The sequence below is a fragment of the Diaphorina citri genome, unplaced genomic scaffold, assembly GCF_000475195.1.
Source record: "Diaphorina citri unplaced genomic scaffold, Diaci psyllid genome assembly version 1.1 scaffold47, whole genome shotgun sequence".
Taxonomy (NCBI): domain Eukaryota; kingdom Metazoa; phylum Arthropoda; class Insecta; order Hemiptera; family Psyllidae; genus Diaphorina; species Diaphorina citri.
Window position 1 is genome coordinate 126,686 of NW_007377484.1, and position 20,606 is coordinate 147,291.

A 20,606-nucleotide genomic window follows, 5' to 3' on the forward strand; every position below is an offset into this window, starting at 1 on the left:
TGCAAGTTTTAAATCTTTCTTGAACAAGGTTGAGTGTATCCAGATTCTTTTCATACCAAGAAGAAGTATCCGAGTCCACGACCTTATCAAACGACTCGTAAGTGAAAATAAAAACTTAACTCCCGCATACCTGGTTTGTGAATCTAATACGGTAGTAAAAGAATAACTGATTTACACATTAAAATCAAATTATTAAATTAAATGATTAAAATCAGTTAATCACCTACGAAATGCAAGTTTTAAATCTTTCTTGAACAAGGTTGAGTGTATCCAGATTCTACAAGATGCCGAAACGGTCACTCACTCCAACCTCACTTCCCCTTACTGTTTGGGTTCTTTTCAGATTCGCCATTGAACATTTATCGAGAATTTGTCGCATTTTGAAACAACCTCGTGGTCACGCCCTCTTGATTGGTGTGGGCGGCTCAGGTCGACAATCACTGACCCGTTTAGCGGCTCATGTTTCGGATTACGGTCTATTCCAAGTGGAAATGACGAAGAATTACGGCAAGGTCGAGTGGTATGATGACATTAAGGCCGCGCTGAAGAAATCGACAGCAAGTGATCGGCATTTGGTGTTCTTGTTTTGTGACTCCCAGGTATCGTATGGACTTAAGTCTACTTTCTCTCACAAATAATAAAAATGCAATAATAGCTAGGAAATAGTATTGAGTCGTTTAGGACAGTAGACAGAAAGGAAAAGGAAATCGACAGCAAGTGATCGGCATTTGGTGTTCTTGTTTTGTGACTCCCAGGTATCGTATGGACTTAAAGTCTACTTTCTCTCACAAATAATAAAAATGCAATAATAGCTAGGAAATAGTATTGAGTCGTTTAGGACAGTAGACAGAAAGGAAAAGAGCACATATAGTTTACATCTTTCTTGAAATAAATTAAACTTACTTACTTTCAGATTACTGACGAATCTATGGTGGAAGATTTGAGCAATCTTTTGAATTCCGGAGAGGTTCCCAACATATTTGCTTCGGATGAGAAGGCCGAAATCTGCGAAAAGATGGGTGTCATTGACCGGCAGAAAGACAAATCCATGCAGACAGATGGTACCATGATGGCTTTGTTCAAATTTTTTGTGGATACGGTGAAAGAACAGCTCCATATCTGCTTAGCGTTCTCTCTGATTGGCGATGGATTCCGAAATAGGATCAGGAAATTTCCGGCCATCGTCAATTGCTGTACAATCGATTGGTTTCAGGCAAGTTGGTACATATTCGTTCACATATGTATTAGTCGGTTGTTCATTGAATAGCTTTTTCGTGAGATGGAAATTCTCTTTGTCTACTCTAGTTTTGTAAGAGAATACGAGAGTGCTGAAGTCATCGTCGCCCTTTCTTTAGTATGGAACTATTCCTGGTGACACAAAACGCTCCTCTTCTTATTTTTCTTCGCCTATTCCCATGTTCAGACAGGGTCGGCATTTTTCATCAACCTCTGAATCAGCCCTTAGGGTGACACAAAGTTGGACATTTTTTCTCACTGTTGTATTGCATTTCATTTTCAGCCATGGCCCCCAGATGCTCTGCTGGCTGTGGCCACTCGGTTTCTCAACGAAGTAGAACTGTCCGAAGCAGAACGCCAGATTTCCATCGACATGTGCCAGAATTTCCACGTGTCTACACAGAATCTCTCGGACGAGTTTCTAGTGAAAACATCTCGACACGTGTACGTGACACCCACCTCGTACTTGGAGCTCATTTCGACCTTCAAACAACTGCTGAAAGTCAAGCAAGAGTATGTATTAACCATGTATTAACTGAGGCTTAGTTGTAGGGGCTTTTCATAATTCTCATGTACGGAGGAGATACATATGTACCTGTTTCATGTTTCACTAATATTACTAATAGGTACCTACATGAGTTAAAAAAAAATCTGATGAAAGAAAAGATAAAAGGGCTGAACTATAAACGACCCTTATCAATAAAAATAATTCGATACTTTCACTATCTATTTTTCCCCAGGGAAGTGTTGAACGGCAAGAACCGATACACCGTCGGTTTGGGACTAACATTACTAATAGGTACCTACATGAGTTAAAAAAAAAATCTGATGAAAGAAAAGATAAAAGGGCTGAACTATAAACGACCCTTATCAATAAAAATAATAAAAATTATCAATAAATCAATAAAAATTATCAATAAAAATAATTCGATACTTTCACTATCTATTTTTCCCCAGGGAAGTGTTGAACGGCAAGAACCGATACACCGTCGGTTTGGAGAAACTTGACAAAGCCGCGTCCCAAATCGCCGTAATGCGCGAGGAAATTGAATACCTGCAGCCATTTCTAATGGTATCCGCAGCTAATATCAAGGAGCTCATGGTGACCGTGGAGAAAGAATCCGCGGAGGCTGCTATTGTAAGTTCGGACAGCAGGCGATTCCCTCGATTTCATATCTATTCCCCCGACTGCAAAATTTCTCACGACTGTACCTTTAGCCACAGGTCGCTCAAATTGTACAGACAGCTTCTTTAATTAATGATGATCAAAAGTGTCCGCGGGCCAGAGCTCAAAAAATGTAGGGCTCGGCCGCTATATAACTCCAAAATTATGAAAACGGTCAAAAAGAGTTCACAATTCTCAGGCCTTTAAATTTCAGCCAAAGTCGCTCGAACTTGGCACAGGGATTCGATAAATTGTGTAGATCAAAAAGTAAAAATATCCTTGGACCCTGTTTCCAGATTCGGTTCGACCGTTATGCCCGACCAAAGTTCCGCTATCTAGGGCTATACAGGAAAAAATGGCTGTGGCACTATAGAAAGGGAGGAGAACTAACAGCTAACCCTAACCAGCCTAGCTAGCTGGCAGTTTTAAAGGGTTCTCCCTACTTTTAAAGAATAAGCACAAGTCCTCACGATGGTAAGGCTGTGGCACTATAGAAAGGGAGGAGAACAGCTAACCCTAACCAGCCTAGCTAGCTGGCAGTTTTAAAGGGTTCTCCCTACTTTTAAAGAATAAGCACAAGTCCTCACAATGGTTGATGCGGTTCAGGACGAGCCAATTAAACATGGCTAGAGACTATCACCCCGGTATATGGCAGATACAAAAAGATATCTTTTCTTTACTCTGCCAACACCATTCGGCGAAAGCTAAAACCGCTACAACAACAACAACAACAACATACAGGGAAAAAGCTCAAAAAGAACCAGCGCTTCTCACGACTTTACCTTTAGCCACAGGTCGCTCAAATTTTGCAGACAGCTTCCATAAGCGGAAATAATATTATAATCCATGCATTTCCCTCTACAGGTTGCGGAAGGTGTGAAGAAGGATGAGGAGGTGGCTAATGAGCAGGCTCTGGCAGCTCAGGCAATGAAGAGTGTTGCAGACAGCTTCCATAAGCGGAAATAATATTATAATCCATTCATTTCCCTCTACAGGTTGCGGAAGGTGTGAAGAAGGATGAGGAGGTGGCTAATGAGCAGGCTCTGGCAGCTCAGGCAATGAAGAGTGAATGTGAGGAGATCCTGTCTGAAGCTATTCCCATTCTGGAGGCAGCTGAAGCCGCCCTGAACACTCTGACATCGAATGATATCACTGTGGTGAAAACAATGAAGAGCCCTCCTGACATTGTCAAGTTGGTGATGAAAGCCGTGTGCATCCTCAAAGTAAGAAAACAGAACGGTGTGGAATTTGTGAAAATTATCGACATTGGTAGAACACCTCTTGAATAAAATTGTGTATTGACCTCTGTAGAGAAGGGTTACTTTGGGATAAGCTAAAAATAATTGTATATATATATAAAAATAATAATAATAAAATAATAATAACAATCAAGGTATAACTAGTCCGGAAAACTAGGACATAGAACAAGGCATTAGATTATTAAATGAGACTAGTCCGGAAAACCAGGACATAGAACAAGGCATTAGATATCATTTCCGTGTTTTCTTTATTGATTTTAAAATGTTTCCAATATCCAGGGGGTCAAATCGGAGCGAGTGCCAGATGCCGGGGGGCAGCTAGTTGAAGATTATTGGGGACCATCGAAAAAACTATTGGGTGACATCAAATTCCTCGAAGGTCTCACCAATTTTAACAAGGACAATGTTCCAGCGGCCGTTATCAAGAGGCTGGAGGACGAATTTCTCTCCCGTGAGGATTTTGATCCAGAAGTTGTGAAGAAATCTTCAACCGCTGCAGAAGGTTTGTGAAAATAAAATAGCGACCTGTAGCTAAAGGTAAAGTCGTGAGAAGCGCTGGTTCTTTTTGAGCTTTTTCCCTGTATGTTGTTGTTGTTGTTGTTGTTGTTGTTGCGGTTTTAGCTTTCGCCGAATGGTGTTGGCAGAGTAAAGAAAAGATATCTTTTTGTATCTGCCATATACCGGGGTGATGGTCTCTAGCCATGTTTAATTGGCTCGTCCTGAACCGCATCAACCATTGTGAGGACTTGTGCTTATTCTTTAAAAGTAGGGAGAACCCTTGCTATTACTTAAAAGAACGAAAAGTTAAAACATTCCTGATATTTCAATTACCTTCCACATCCTCCCTTCTACCAAATCACATCACATCACGAACAAAATTTTTATTACTTTAGTTTAAACAACCAAGATCATTTGCAAATTAATATTAATGGAGTTGAGTAGATGGCCTCTTGATTACAAAATAACGTAAAATTTAAAACAAAAATGTCACTCGGAAATAGACGTTTCGATTTTTTTTTTTAATCCATTTTAAGAAAGTATGTGACTTTGCCGTTTTCTTTGTCTCCCGATTGCGCAGGTCTGTGCAAATGGGTCATCGCAATCTGCAAGTACGACAAGGTGGCCAAAATTGTCGGACCCAAAAAAGAAGCTCTTCGTCAGGCCGAGGAAAAGCTTCAACTGGCCATGTCGGCGTTACACGAGAAACAGGAGCAGAATCGGATCGTACAGGAAAAGCTGCAGAAGTTGCAGAACACCTTGGACGCCAAGAAGAAAGAGTTGAAGGACTTACAGGACGAGTTGGACCTCTGCGTGAAGAAGAAGCAGAGGGCGGAAGATCTGATTGGGAAGCTGGGCGGAGAGAAGGAACGATGGTCGAGCACAGCCAAAATGTTGAACGAGAAGTATTATCAACTGACAGGTGCGATAAGTAATATTAGCTCACCGTTAGGTAGCGAGGAGTAATATTATTTCCGTTTCACGGGAAAGGGACGAAATAGAGAAAGAGGTATTCTACATTACAATATTATATTGAAATGAGGGTCTTTTCTGACGAAATTACCAGTATGAAGGATTATTGCACCCCAAACAAGAGGTTACTTTAGTAGAAGGGAACAAGTAGTAGAATTTAAGCTAGTAAATAAAAAACATTGAAATGAGGGTCTTTTCTGACGAAATTCCTGTAGACCAGTATGAAGGATTATTGCACCCCAAACAAGAGGTTACTTTAGTAGAAGGGAACAAGTAGTAGAATTTAAGCTAGTAAATAAAAAACTATAATAGTACTAAAACTAATTTCGGGGCTACTTACCTTTAGGTGATGTCCTCATCGCGGCAGGAGTGGTCGCGTATTTGGGCCCATTCACCGTGGCATTTCGACAGCAACAAGTGTCCACCTGGGTTAAGGAGGTGGCCGCCTGTAACATTGTGTGCACGAAGGACTTCCAACTGGGCGCCGTCATGGGAAACCCAGTTGAAATCCGGGCCTGGAATATATTTGGCCTCCCGTGCGATTCCTTCTCGATCGACAACGGTATCATCATCAAGTGAGTTCCTGTTTGGTTCAATGAAGATTTAACGTTTGGCTAAGTTTTGATCGAATTTTTTGAAGTATCAGACCTGAGAACCATCGTAGAGCGATACCTCACCGAGTTCAACAATATGAGCAAGAAACCAATGAACCTTGTACTGTTCAGGTAAAATATAAAGTTGTACAATCAAGCGTTCTAGGAGGCGCGAACGTGTGAAGTATCGCAGCACAATCTCTTCGAAATTACGACAGTTGAACAGTAAATGATAACGCAAATTTTATCCCAACTTTAAATTGAAAACGAAGGCTTTTTCAAAGAGAAGAGCTAAACACGGAAAGACACACGAGTTTTGGCGTTAAACACAATACTTGTGGCGCGATCTAGCGGTATACGGAGTTAACACCTTTCTCCTCCGAGGACGTGAACACATTGCTCTTTATAAAGCATTGTTTATACTCATTAGTTCGCCAACGTTCATATCACGTTGAATACACCAGTTCTCGTCCGATCACTGAAGTTAAGCAACGTTGAGCGTGGTTGAAGTATCGCAGCACAATCTCTTAGAAATTACGACAGTTGAACAGTAAATGATAACACAAATTTTATCCCAACTTTAAATTGAAAACGAAGGCTTTTTCAAAGAGAAGAGCTAAACACGGAAAGACACACGAGTTTTGGCGTTAAAATTCAAACACAATACTTGTGGCGCGATCTAGCGGTATACGGAGTTAACACCTTTCTCCTCCGAGGACGTGAACACATTGCTGTGCTCTTTATAAAGCATTCTTTATACTTATTGGTTCGCCAACGTTCATATCACGTTGAATGCACCAGTTCTCGTCCGATCACTGAAGTCAAGCAACGTTGAGCGTGGATAGTACTTGGATGGGTGACCGCTTGGGAACACCACGTAACATTGGCGTCCAACTTTTTTGTTTTTCTTTGGGATCTTTTATTTAATAATTTTTTCATTCCTTTTTTTTCATCAAAATCATTCAAGTATTGAAATTGGCTTTTTCTCGTCAGGAACTCCCGCCGATGGCCTCTCATGATCGACCCTCAGGAACAGGCCAACAAGTGGATCAAGAACATGGAGAAAGCCAACGGCCTGAACGTCATCCGATTATCCAACACGGATTATATGCGGATCCTGGAAGGCGCCATCGGGTTCGGATTTCCGGCAAGTACTTGACTGCACTGACGTATATTCCACTTTGGAACTCCCCACCGTCAATCTATTTACCGAAGGGGTTCTGGGACAAAACATTTCCCGAAAAAGTATATGACGGAGTTATGATAGGGGTAAAAAAGCGGCAAAATATTTCGTGTAAAATAACACACTGCATGCTGAGGCCGGAACTTGGCCTAGCGCACTGCCGTGCGAATAGATAAGCCACTTCTAGACCGGTTTTTAGTGAGTTGTAACTTGTGCGAATTCTAGTAAGGAACTAAAAACACGTCTCCTTTGGATCACGCTCACAGGTTCTCCTAGAAAACGTGGGAGAAGAACTTGATGCTGGAACTTGGCCTGGCGCAATGCCGTGCGAATAGATAAGCCACTTCTAGACCGGTTTTTAGTGAGTTGTAACTTATGCGAATTCTAGTAAGGAACTAAAAACACGTCTCCTTTGGATCACGCTCACAGGTTCTCCTAGAAAACGTGGGAGAAGAACTTGATGCGTCCACAACAGAGAACCTTCAAGCATATCTAAATGAACAGGAGGTTCCAGGCTCCGTTGTAGACACACTGATGTGAGGTTTGACGGTCTCAGTGATGGTCCATGGTTACTTTTGTGGACATGCACTAATACCAGATTTTATATAAATATCAAATCGATTTTCCTGATGAAATATGGAACTCAGTTTGTTCATTAAAAAAAATTCTGCAGGTGTCTTTGCAGGGGTTGAACCCATGCCCCCCTGTTTTCTCACACATTTGTACAGCATCTTTAATTTCCTCCCTCCTTTTCTTTCTCTATCCTTATTCCCTATTTCTCTCTGTGTGTTTCTCTCCCTCCCTTACCATTAATTCATAGGTTCAAGTCTTATTCTGACCAATAGTTAATTTTACTCTTAAGTACAGTTGTTGCAAATAATAAGACAAAATATAAGATTACCAACAATATGGCAAAGAAAAAAAGCTTTTATTTATTTTTTTTATCCATTTAATATTTTTAAATTTTTAGAAAAATTAAACAAATAAAATTAAAATAAATAATTAATAGATAATTTCTATTTTTATTTATACTTCTATGAATAGGACTATGAAAATACAGTAACATAGCATAAAAAAGTGGTGTAATTTGCATGGTTTTGGATGTAAAATGTTTAGGTATGTTTCATATTTCTAGCCTGACCAAATACCTCTACTTCTCTTTATCCTCCCTTTTAGATTTAATTTAATTTATGCATTAATAAATACCCATTTGTGTTTGTAATTTCATTTGACCTTATAGCAATACCACAAAATAACCATCAAAAGTTTAGGTTTTGCAGATCTATCGATCAGTGTTGTGAAAACTTTCAATCTATTAGGTTTTGCCTTGTTTTATTAGGTGACATTTAACCCATCAAAAACGCTAGTTTCACTTTATGATGTAGGTACCTAACTCCATAGAATTAAATCAATAAAGGTGAAAGTGTCACCTATAGAATGTTATTAATATTTTACATTCATGTACTTAAAGGAGGGTATACAGTATACATATGCACACTATGTCAGTGCTGTAGAAGGTGTGCCACTAAAAATTGGGATTTGGTTTTACATCCATATTTTTCCTCCCTTATGACATTTAAAACATTTTATTTCCCCAGGATTCTCTACAAACTGTTTCATTATTAAATCTTGCAATGTTTAGTCACATTTTACCTAGAATAAATCGATCATTTTAATTAGATAACACAAAGTTGAGAGTTTAAAAATTAAAGAATTATTTTGTCTATTCAAATCTAAACCTTTGCATTTTGAATCTTAATTGGGGATCCTCCAGAGATGTTAGTCAATAGTTGAGTTTGTTTGTACAAAAAACAATTAAGTAAGCATTTTAGTGCGTTTGATATATATTTTTTCTTTTTGATTTAGTAGAGATGTGCGTTTATTGTTTTCAGAAAATCAAACTACACTTTTCCTCTCAATGAATTAGGTATAATATTGTATGGCATATCATTGAACAAAATTTTACAATTTAGTTATCTTTTTCAATATGAAAAATCAATTTGTCAACATGATTTTCCAATAATCATGGTTGGCAATGTTATTCAAAATAACATTTAGGTAACAACAAAATAAATGGTATAATAAAATAAAATGTTTTCAATTCATAAGATAACAATTTTAGTTCTTTGGTATGAGACTATTACTTTTTATAAGACTAAGATTAAAAGTATTATTGTTTTTAGTATAAGTAGGTAGGTATATTTATATATTAGATAGATATTTAATACTGTTAGGTAAGTATATAATTTTTTGAAAATTTTCAATATCTTGTTGTAAATACAACAGAAGAATGATTGAAATATGCATTCAAAATATTAAAAGGAAAGACAAAATTATATCAATAGGTATAGGTACATAATTATGTACCCATGTCCATGACGGACAGTTATCAATTTTTAATAACTGTTTTGTCTTTTTAGCTTCACTTCCAACAAATTACCGAAAACCACATTTTATCTTCCCAATTGCCACTAGGCCTCTTATTTTATCGGGATAACTAGCCAAGTGTTTCTGGTCCCTTTTTAAATATTTTTTCAGTTGGAGAATAACATGAGAGTAGGATTAACCTTTTCTATTGTAACTGTTTAAATTCTAGAATGCAAAGGTTTATATTTTTTTTATTTAACTACATAAAACAGTTTTCATACAAATAGTCAATTTTTTTCTCCTAAAATGAGCACTATTGTCTATTTTATAATTAAAAAAAGAGAGAGAAATAGAATATAGAGAAAGAGATAATGCGTATTTATAAAATACAATAATTTCCAAAACGTTTGGTAAGTTGTAGATGTAGTGTCGGTAAAGCGCTTGATGAGTTAATTTCCAGGCCTTGATAAAAATCTGGATGGTGATTTCAGAAATTAGTTTACTACTGACAAATACGTATATTTTTGAACTATCGTCGCTCGTACATGTCTAAAATTGCACTTTTATTAGAATCAAGCTACATAATAGATGTCTTTTTATTGAAGCAGATGTTTTAAACTTTATTCTAGAGAAGTTTAATGCTGCAAATTTACAACTTGCAAATCTATGTATGATATATTTTATTTTTCAAATATGATCAGCTAATATTCTAATTCATATTCTAAAATGGGTTAAATCTATCAAATTTATTTTCCAAAAGAAATTACATGCATAACACTATTCCAACTGAGACCACTCTTGCATGTTTTAAACTTAATTCTAGAGAAGTTTAATGCTGCAAATTTACAACTTGCAAATCTATGTATGATATAATTTATTTTTCAAATATGATCAGCTATATTCTAAAATGGGTTAAATCTATCAAATTTATTTTCCAAAAGAAATTACATGCATAACACTATTCCAACTGAGACCACTCTTGCATTGGTATCTTGAGATATGATAGATAGGTTCTCTTATCTTGTTCATTTCCTTCATTTGTGCTCTGACTCAAGATATTCGTGGCTTGTCTCTTCTCCTTTCAGTAACCAACTTCTCTTCAATCTCATTAACATTGCACCCCCTTCTACATTTTAATATTTACTCCTTGTTTCACCATATTATTTCACCCAATATATCGTTAATCCGATTCATCTTAGTCTATCATGAGTTCGAAATGCACGGATCCTCTTCTCTCATGCCGGTCGTGATGGATGTTGTGTGCCCATGCTTTGCATTCGATGTTTATCAACACACCAACTGGAAACGAAAATCAGAGAAAAATACTTTTAGTACCTCCCGTCACTCCTTAGAAGTTATACACTGACGTTGAAGCTTTATCAAACAAACTAAAAACTCTCAATACCTGTGAAAGAAGTTTCAAAGCTGTTGGTGAAAAAAGGGGTTTCATTTATATTCGCAAAAAAAAAATAATAATTTGGCAATATGTAATTAATAAGAGGAATGCGGCAAGAATTTGGGGACAATACTTCAGATTGATGTAATAAGTAGGTACAAATATCAATTTTATAGTCTTCTTTTTCTTCCGTGTACAGACGGGGTCGGCGTTTTTCGTCAGCTCTATCAACCCTAACTAGGGTCATTGCTTTGGGCTGACATTTGGTTTTGGCTTCAAATTTTACGAGTGGATGCCCTTCGCACTCAACCTTTGCTATTTCTTTAGCTTGTCTGCCCACTAGTATTTTTCATTACCTAGTCCATACTTTCGTGGAACGGGCTACAGGCAACCTACTGTATTGTACGGAAACACAAATAATTGAAACTCTCATACGACCGACAAGGCATACATATTGTAAAGTACCACCTAGTGTCGATTGTCAGCACTAATAAAATACGACTAGGGAGAAGCAGGGGCTGACGGGATAATGGCATTTTCTGTAACATCATTTAATGACTTTTTTCCACTCCATTGCGACAAACTGGAACCGTTAAAGTACAAAAAAAAGTCCTGCCTCATAATGTGATTTGACTTTTATTTTACCAGGGCTCCCGAAAAAAAGAGAAACTATTGCCAGTAGGGTAAATCAGTAAAATGCTAAAATGTTTACCCCCTTTGTCACAACAACTAACAACCGATTTTGTTTTTCTTTCATAGCCAATTATCATCTGCATCCACGATGTCCCTCAAGGTAGCAAAGATGAAAGTCTACATGATTGGGAAATTCAGGCTTGTATACTCCCCGTTTAAAGTACCCCAGCCAGACCAAGCTGGTCTACTCCCTGCTTAACGTCCCCCAGCCAGACCAATAGGTATCAATTTTATAATAAAGGGCCATTTTTCTCTAATCTAATATCCGTACTTACTTGCAGGTGACTCGAAGTGCACCGCAATGACAGGTGCCAAGTATCCTTCTGTGTTCTGGAATGGGAAGAAGTAGCCGGGGAATCCTTTCCAAGGATAATAGCTGAGGGTGCCCATGTTCTCCACGTCGGCTGGGTTCTCTCCCTCGCAACTCACCCAAACTGTTTTAGCCTGGATAGAAGAGGTAAGTTTGGTTAAAGTGTTATCGAAAGTAAAATTGTGAGAGAGATATGCTGGAACAGGTCACATGCCTTCAGGCACACTCCATTTGTCAAGGGTCTAGGATTTCCTTGCCCTTGGAATCAAATTAATTTGAAGAAACCATGTGTTATTACGTTATTAGTTATTAGAGAGTTTTTGCTACCAAAATTAGCGTCCCGTTAATTGAACTTAACGTTATTTGACGAAAACTCGTTTCTAAATCATTACTAATAGGTACCTACATGAGTTAAAAAAAATCTGATGAAAGAAAAGATAAAAGGGCTGAACTATAAACGACCCTTATCAATAAAAATATTTCGATACTTTCACTATCTATTTTTCCCCAGGGAAGTGTTGAACGGCAAGAACCGATACACCGTCGGTTTGGAGAAACTTGACAAAGCAACTTGATGCCGTGCTGGAGCCTCTGCTCATGAAGCAAATCTTCAAAAGTGGAGCCGGCTGGTCCATCAAGCTTGGAGATACTGTTATCGAGTACAACGACAACTTCAAGTGAGTTTTGAGTAGCTTTCTCTGGCAGAAGGGATTGGTCACACACATAATCAAGCACAAGAAATTCTTCAGTGGCCAGAGTGCACAACGGAATAGCAGCACGTCATGTTCTAGTCACCAATCACGCAAATCGTTGCTTAACTTTAGTAATCATTCGAGAATTTGCGTATTCAATGTGAAATTTCGGCGCGAACGACACAAGAGTGTTAAAGCGCCTAACTGAAAAAAAAAAAATGTGAAATTTGTATTTCTTAGGACGAGTGGGTATCACACTTCGGCTTGCACGCCGAAGGTCCGTTCGATTTGTGGTGGTGTCTCGTGAAGACAAAGAGGAGAAGGTATTCTTCGTATTGGCTTTAACAATAAGAGATTGGTTTACTTGCAGATTTTACATCACGACCAAGCTAAGAAATCCCCACTACCTCCCGGAAATCGCTGTCAAAGTGACCCTGCTGAACTTCATGATCACACCAGTGGGTTTGGCGGATCAGCTATTGGGAACGGTGGTGGCGAAGGATAGACCAGATCTGGAGGCAGAGAAGAATCAGCTCATTGTCCAAGGCGCAGACAATAAGAGGTCAATAACCTACGAGTTTTTAACGTGCAATACGTATTTTTAAGTAGTTATGAGTAGCAATTTTATGAGCTTTAGTATGTTTGAGAATTAGGACCCTCTATATTTTATTCCTTAACTTTAAAAGAATTATACAATAGACACAATGTACGCAGAGAATTACGAGTTTTTAACGTGCAATACGTATTTTTAAGTAGTTATGAGTAGCAATTTTATGGGCTTTAGTATGTTTGAGAATTAGGACCCTCTATATTTTATTCCTTAACTTTAAAAGAATTATACAATAGACACAATGTACGCAGAGAAACAACCAATAAAATTTATTGATGCGCTGCCCAAAGTTTGGGTTGCCAAATGACACAACATACTAATTGACTTCTGATTAAAACTAATTCGGATTTCAGGCAATTGAAAGAAATCGAAGACAAAATTCTACAAATCCTCTCCTCGTCCGAAGGCAACATTCTGGAAGACGAAAGTGCCATCCAAGTGCTGAGTTCCTCCAAAGTGCTATCCAACGAGATTCAGGAAAAGCAGGCTGTGGCCGAAGTCACGGAGAAATCTATAGATGCAGCACGTCTGGAGTATACACCCATTGCCGCTCATTCCACGGTGCTCTTCTTCTGTATTGGTAAAATCTAAAGTTACGCGAGGGTAGAAATTTAACATCAAGTGGCACAAGCTCTGCTTATACGGATGGCTATACCATTTATAAGAAAAATTAAATCTAAAGTTACGCGAGGGTAGAAATTTAACATCAAGTGGCACAAGCTCTGCTTATACGGATGGCTATACCATTTATAAGAAAAATGTATGTTCTGAGTTTTTTGTCGATCAAGTATAAATGGAAACTTGTTTTAAAAAAAAGTAGCTATTTTAACATGGAAAAGCCCATGTTTGTGCACTTAGAAAAACCAATTAGATATCACGGGAGAGTCCCGTTCCAAGCATTTCCTAGTTCAAAAGATTAGTCTGGCCATCTAGAGAGGAAACGCTGCATGCATCCTAGGGTCTCTACCGGAGCGGAGAGGAGAAATTTTAGTGATATTTTTTACATATAAATAAATATCATTATGTAGGAGTATTAGCACTTGGCACTCTTGCTTATGATTTTCAAACATCTATTCCACAGCTAACTTGGGCAACATAGATCCGATGTACCAGTATTCGCTCGTGTGGTTTGACAATCTGTACCGGATGGCTATCGACAACACAGAGAAAGCCGACAATGTCCCGCAGCGCATCGAAGATCTGTCCGGTTACTTTACCTATTCTCTGTATACGAACATTTGCCGCAGTATTTTTGAAAAGGTAAAAATGAAATAGGTAGGCATTGGGGTCGAGTGGATTGGAACACATCACATGCCTTCAGGCACACTCCATTTATCAAGGGTTTAGGCATTGCCTTGCCCTTGAGATCAATTTAATTTGAAGCATGTTTTACTAATGGTGAGATAGCTACGTTCGTCACGTTAAACACGATATGTAGGTACAGCATACCACACTCCCTGAGATCAGTTCTTTATCATACTCGGTGTTATAGTCTTTCAATGTTCTTAGTCTCAATGTTATAGTTTATAGTAACTATATACTTTTCTTGCTTTGAGAGCACATTAGCCCCATCTATCATACTGTCATCTATCTTCCCAGCGCTGTTTTAAAAATCGACATAATTACCTTTTCTTGCTTTGAGAGCACATTAGCCCCATCTATCATACTGTCATCTATCTTCCCAGCGCTGTTTTAAAAATCGACATAATTACTTACTCCCTGAGATCAGTTCTTTTATCATACTCGGTGTTATAGTCTTTCAATGTTCTTAGTCTCAATGTTATAGTTTATAGTAAATACTTTTCTTGCTTTGAGAGTACATTAGCCCCATCTATCATACTGTCATCTATCTTCCCAGCGCTGTTTTAAAAATCGACATAATTACCTTCATAATACGATAGCTATTTATCCAAATTTCTTGCATCTTTTGTTGGCATCATTTCAGGACAAACTTCTGTTCTCTCTCATTCTCGCGGTCAACCTCCGTTTTAAAGCAGAAACCATTTCCATGGAGAATTGGATGTTCCTTCTGACCGGCGGAGTGGGTCTGGATAATCCACACAAAAACCCAACCACCTGGATGGTGACTCAATCCTGGGATGAACTGTGCCGACTTGACGAATTGCAAGAATTCAAGGTAAGATTTTTCGACCCTTAACTGGGTACAGAGTTCTACACGTTACCGCGCCTTTTCAAAGGCATTAAATTTCATATAGGTAAGTGCTGAATTTATTCTGTACCAAACAACTGGGTACAGAGTTCTACACGTTACCGCGCCTTTTCAAAGGCATTAAATTTCATATAGGTAACTGCTGAATTTATTAGTGTGTTCTTAACACATTACAGCTTCTTTACACATTGTTATTTGTTCACCATAATTCGCCAACGTTCATATCACGTTGAATACACCAGTTCTCGTCCGATCACTGAACTGTACCAAATACATAAGACCTTGTTTAGACTGCTGGAGTAAAGGGACACTTCAGTCTCATTCTGGCAGTATAAACAGGGTATACTCGTATATCTCTTCTATTCTATTTAATTCTAATAAGATGACACTACTACAGCCTATAAGTAGGTAAAATCAGATTATAAGTAACCCAGTCAGAAAAAGAGGTTTGATAGAGGGAACTGTAACTGCTAAGGTCTTATCGTCCCGAAATCGGAGAGAGAAGGAATGCACGATAGGAGAAAGCCAGCCATTCCGAGAAGGCGGATATCGAACCCCGACCTGCCGCTTACAAGGCAGACACGCTAACAACCAAGCTAACTTGGCTGGCTCTATTTTTTCAGGGAAGGTTAACAGTAGCTTCTGTTATTGCTAAACAAGGTTCACCAATATTTTTTTTTTTTTTTTTTTTTTTTTTTTTTTTTTTTTTTTTTTCATATCTCTTCTATTCTATTTAATTCTAATAAGATGACACTACTACAGCCTATAAGTAGGTAAAATCAGATTATAAGTAATATTCATCTTTTATACTAAGTCCTCTGATGAGAAAGTACAGACCACAATCTCATGAAAAATAGACCATACTATGAAACCAATTCTTCATCTTTTATACTAAGTCCTCTGATGAGAAAGTACAGACCACAATCTCATGAAAAATAGACCATAGTATGAAACCAATTTCCAATTTCAGGGTATTCGTGACCATTTCACCGCCAAACATCAGGAGTGGAAGCAGATCTACGATGCACAACAGCCACAGGATGCGCCCCTACCACAACCCTGGCAAGACAAGCTGGATGTGTTTCAGAAGTTATGTGTCTTGCGGTGTATACGGTTTGATAAGGTCGTCCCTGCCATACAAAACTTTGTCATTCGTAAGTGTGCTGATAAAAGCTTGAAGATTTCCAATCCGGAATAACTCAGGATTGAGTTACAGAAGTAGATCCAGGATTGAGCTTGTTCCAGAGATAATCCAGCCCGATTCCGGATAAGTCAGGTTGTGGTTATGTACCGGGTTAGATTGAGACAGGACACTGTTTATTGTTTCTACAGTTTGACATAGGAGTGGTAACTGAAAAGCAAGGTTAGTTTACCAACCTTGCCTAACCCAACCCGGTACATAACCACGACCTCAAGTTTCTTGAATAGGTATTTGTATTTGGCGCTGAAATACAAACATTGCATTTGTAGCGCAACCTAGCGGAATACGGAAATAACATTTGTAACTTCGTCTCTTCTCCTCCATGTTTTTTCATAGGACGATAGGTATTTGTATTTGGCGCTGAAATTCAAACATTGCATTTGTAGCGCAACCTAGCGGAATACGGAAATAACATTTGTAACTTCGTCTCTTCTCCTCCATGTTTTTTCATAGGACCCCAGTCAGCACACACGATTGGATGTAAGGCTCGAATCAAGCTTACAAATTCACCTGTGTAAGTTGGATGACATCCCCAAGTGTGCAACACATTACATGCAGCTTCTTTACACATTGTTATTTGTTCACCATAATTCGCCAACGTTCATATCACGTTGAATACACCAGTTCTCGTCCGATCACTGAAGTTAAGCAACGTTGAGCGTGGATAGTACTTGGATGGGTGACCGCTTGGGAACACCACGTAACGTTGGCGTTTCTTTTTACTTTTTTCTATATTTTTTCAATGATATCTCGTCTCTAGTTTTTTGAGTGCAAAATATTTTTTAACTACTTGGGTAGGTACTAATATTTTTCTATATTTTTTCAATGATATCTCGTCTCTAGTTTTTTGAGTGCAAAATATTTTTTAACTACTTGGGTAGGTACTAATATTTTTGTAAACATCAATTGAAATGGCTGAACTCGGCTAGATTTTCATATGACTTATCTTGAGTAAATACCTAGTATCCGGTAAAAATGCCATTTTCTCCTGATCCTTCCAGATGACCTGGGTCAGAAGTTTGTGGAGCCTCCCCCATTTGACATTGTCTCCTCCTATAACGATTCCGTCTGTACCGTGCCCCTAATATTCCTGCTAACCCCAGGAGCAGATCCCACAGCAGTATTGCTCAAATTTGCTGACGATATGGTTTGTATAATAATTTAAAGGTACAGCAACGCAAGTGATGAATGATGATACTGATGATGAGTTCTAGAAGAGCCGCTGGGCCCCCATTCACTTCAATATTTTTTAGAAGATCTTTAGCTCAAGCCGTTCATACTGATGATGAGTTCTAGAAGAGTCGCTGGGCCCCCATTCACTTCAATATTTTTTAGAAGATCTTTAGCTCAAGCCGTTCAAAAGTTATCGTTTCTGACAGTCAAACTCCCCTAAAAATCAATAGATTTTGCTCGTTTTACTCCGGTCTTTTCTACTTGTGATACTTACGAGTATGTACGTGTAGTACGTAATCTGATATGATAAACTTTATCATAACTTTTATTCCAGGGTTTTGGAGGAAGCAAGTTTAGCGCCTTATCTTTGGGTCAAGGCCAGGGTCCTATCGCCGTCAAACTCATCAATGATGGGCTCAAAAAAGGAGACTGGGTCCTGCTGCAGAACTGCCACTTGGCCAAAAGTTGGATGCCCGTTCTGGAGAAGGTAAGTGTAGTGTTAACTTCGTTTGGTGGGTAAGTAACTTTAATCTTCGAATGCGCCGGCTTAAATAAATTCAATGCATTGATTCATTAACCTTTTTTGTTCTCAGATGTGTGAGAGCCTCAGCCCAGAGACCACGCACCCAGATTTTCGCCTACTTAGTGTTAACTTCGTTTGGTGGTTATGTAACTTTAATCTTCAATTGCGGCGGCTTAAATTAAATTCAATGCATTGATTCATTAACCTTTTTTGTTCTCAGATGTGTGAGAGCCTCAGCCCAGAGACCACGCACCCAGATTTTCGGCTGTGGCTCACGTCCTACCCGTCCAATCTGTTCCCAGTGAGCGTTCTACAGAATGGAGTCAAGATTACTAATGAGCCGCCCAAAGGTCTTCGAGCTAATATCAACAGGTGGGTTGGTTTGTATGCCACCTTCGGTTTTATGGTCTTAGGTCAACCTCAGAGAATCAACTCTGTCGAGAAATGATGAACAACCGAAGTTTGAATTACTATAAACTATAAGCATTTTAAGCGCTCTGTCGAGAAATGATGAACAACCGAAGTTTGAATTACTATAAACTATAAGCATTTTAAGCCTTTCTTAATCCCGGCCTATTGCTTTTTCACCCAGGTCCTACCTGAGTGACCCGATCAGCAATCCAGAGTTCTACAACTCCTGTCAGCAGCCGGAGCGGTTTCGTAAGCTCCTCTTCAATCTGTGCTTCTTCCATGCTTTGATCTTGGAAAGAATCAAATTCGGACCTCTAGGCTGGAACATCCAGTATCAGTTCAATGAAACAGATCTCAAGATCAGTCTAGTTCAGTTGAAGATGTTCCTGGATCAGTATTCGGTAAGTGATGGTGACGAAGAAGAACGATAAGTATTGAACCAAATCCTTTTTCAAAGTCAATAAAGACCAAAATGAGTGGTTAAAGAAGTACGTACCTTACATACCTCAATCAATTAACTGTAATTCATCGCATAATACTTATCCACTTCTAAACCAAACCTGTGTCTATCATACGAGTGGATGCCCTTCGCACTCAACCTTTGCTATTTAGCAAAGGGAAATTCAGGCTGGTTTACTGGTTTACTCCCTGTTTGAAGTCCCCCAACTAGACTTATCCTACTCCTCCAATAAATAATAATTTCTCCTCGGGCCACAGGAAGCTGGGGGCAGTGCTGGGGACGCCAAATCCACCGAGGACCTCATTATTCGTGTCACCTCGGACATCCTGCAGAAGTTGCCCCCCAATTTCAACACGGTGCAGGCCCTGGAGAAGTACCCCACTATGTATTCCCAATCCATGAACACGGTCCTGGTACAGGAGATGGGTCGATTCAACGTACTGCTGACAACTATACGAAACAGTTTGACCAATGTGCAGAAAGCCATCAAAGGTATTGCCAGCCTAGTTAGCTTGGAGTGTAGCTGCGTTGTAAGCGCTAGGTCCTGGGTTCGATTCCCGCCCAGGGCGAATTTTATTCTGAAGGGATAAGGTTCGCTCTCGGAACGTCTGGCTTTCTCCTATCCTGTCTTCCTTCTCTCTTCGCTTTCGGGATGATAAGACCTTAGCAGTTACAGTTCCCTCTATCAAACCTCTTAAGAAAAAGATATTTTTTCACGTTTTAGCCGTATTTTCCTTTCGGAGTTTCCCCTCTTTTGGCGTAATAGCGCCCGTATGCCCGTAAACCATAGGAATCGCTTCAGTTCCGAAAGGAAGACACTCAAATCGTAATGAGTCTTATTTTCCTTTCGCAATTTTCAAGTGGTAATGGTTGAAATCAGGCAATGTTCCATTTCCCTCTTTTCCACCACTGTCACCATGAAAATTGAGAAAGGAAAATAAGCGTTTGGTAATCGTAAATCGTTTGCTTGGCAGGTCTCATTGTGATGTCATTTGACCTGGAAGAAGTGTACAAGAGTATTGTGGTGGGTAAAATCCCGGGTGCCTGGGCTAAGAAGTCTTACCCTTCCCTGAAACCACTGGGGAGTTATGTGCAAGACTTTCTACATCGATTGGAGTTCCTTCAGGTAACGCATAACGTCGTAAGGCGTACCACGGAAGAAAAATGCCCCAACAGTGCGGCGCGGCGGCGTCCAAGTCAGTGTTCTTCTGTGGTGTTTCCTATTCGTTTTCGATAAACCTACAAGAACTTAGAGGCTTGGATGTAGGGACAAACAGCCCTAAAGGATGGGTTATGGGTTAAGCTTCTACGAATCTATGGCATCAACATTTTGCGAAATGTCACGTAAAGTTACTCTCAGAAACGCACCTAAAGGGGACCAGGTCAGAGAGTAATTTTCTCCTGTTTTCAGAAATGGTATGACCATGGGCCGCCCAATGTGTACTGGTGATGAGACAAACCCATGAAGCAGCAACTCCATTATTACACAGGAAAAAGGCTTTGAGACACCCATTCTCCCGTGAAGGGAATTGAGCTAAAATCTAGTAGTAGGGTAGTAGGTACCTACTTTTTTTCTTCTTTTTAGATAGAAAGGTTTTGATACTGTAAGAAGAGAGGAGGTTTCATCATTCCAAAATCGAATAGAGAAAGAGGACAGGTAACAGAAAGCCAACCGTTTCGAGAAAAAAAACCTC

At 39.1% G+C, this 20,606-nt stretch overlaps 1 protein-coding gene and 2 non-coding genes across 3 annotated transcripts in view; all 3 read left to right on the plus strand.

Annotated features, from left to right (window-relative positions):
* The window catches only part of LOC103515099 (dynein heavy chain 7, axonemal-like), a 45,841-nt gene extending 25,479 nt beyond the window's left edge, over positions 1–20,362 (plus strand). Inside the window, exons 31-53 of the mRNA XM_026827725.1 lie at positions 344–599; positions 914–1,213; positions 1,520–1,749; positions 2,194–2,374; positions 3,397–3,624; positions 3,940–4,162; positions 4,739–5,080; positions 5,477–5,705; positions 6,717–6,870; positions 7,173–7,197; positions 12,241–12,349; positions 12,735–12,926; positions 13,328–13,554; positions 14,056–14,234; positions 14,920–15,111; positions 16,115–16,298; positions 17,347–17,492; positions 17,853–18,005; positions 18,262–18,413; positions 18,634–18,853; positions 19,158–19,404; positions 19,887–20,038; positions 20,324–20,362. Of these exons, the coding sequence (XP_026683526.1) occupies positions 344–599; positions 914–1,213; positions 1,520–1,749; positions 2,194–2,374; positions 3,397–3,624; positions 3,940–4,162; positions 4,739–5,080; positions 5,477–5,705; positions 6,717–6,870; positions 7,173–7,197; positions 12,241–12,349; positions 12,735–12,926; positions 13,328–13,554; positions 14,056–14,234; positions 14,920–15,111; positions 16,115–16,298; positions 17,347–17,492; positions 17,853–18,005; positions 18,262–18,413; positions 18,634–18,853; positions 19,158–19,404; positions 19,887–20,038; positions 20,324–20,362 (4,360 nt within the window). The remainder of the gene's footprint in view (positions 1–343; positions 600–913; positions 1,214–1,519; positions 1,750–2,193; positions 2,375–3,396; positions 3,625–3,939; positions 4,163–4,738; positions 5,081–5,476; positions 5,706–6,716; positions 6,871–7,172; positions 7,198–12,240; positions 12,350–12,734; positions 12,927–13,327; positions 13,555–14,055; positions 14,235–14,919; positions 15,112–16,114; positions 16,299–17,346; positions 17,493–17,852; positions 18,006–18,261; positions 18,414–18,633; positions 18,854–19,157; positions 19,405–19,886; positions 20,039–20,323) is intronic.
* On the plus strand, positions 6,494–6,612 carry LOC113469864. The gene has a single exon (XR_003393152.1). It is a non-coding gene; the product is annotated as a 5S ribosomal RNA (ribosomal RNA).
* LOC113469863 lies at positions 16,939–17,057 on the plus strand. The gene has a single exon (XR_003393150.1). It is a non-coding gene; the product is annotated as a 5S ribosomal RNA (ribosomal RNA).
* Positions 20,363–20,606: the final 244 nt, after the last annotated feature.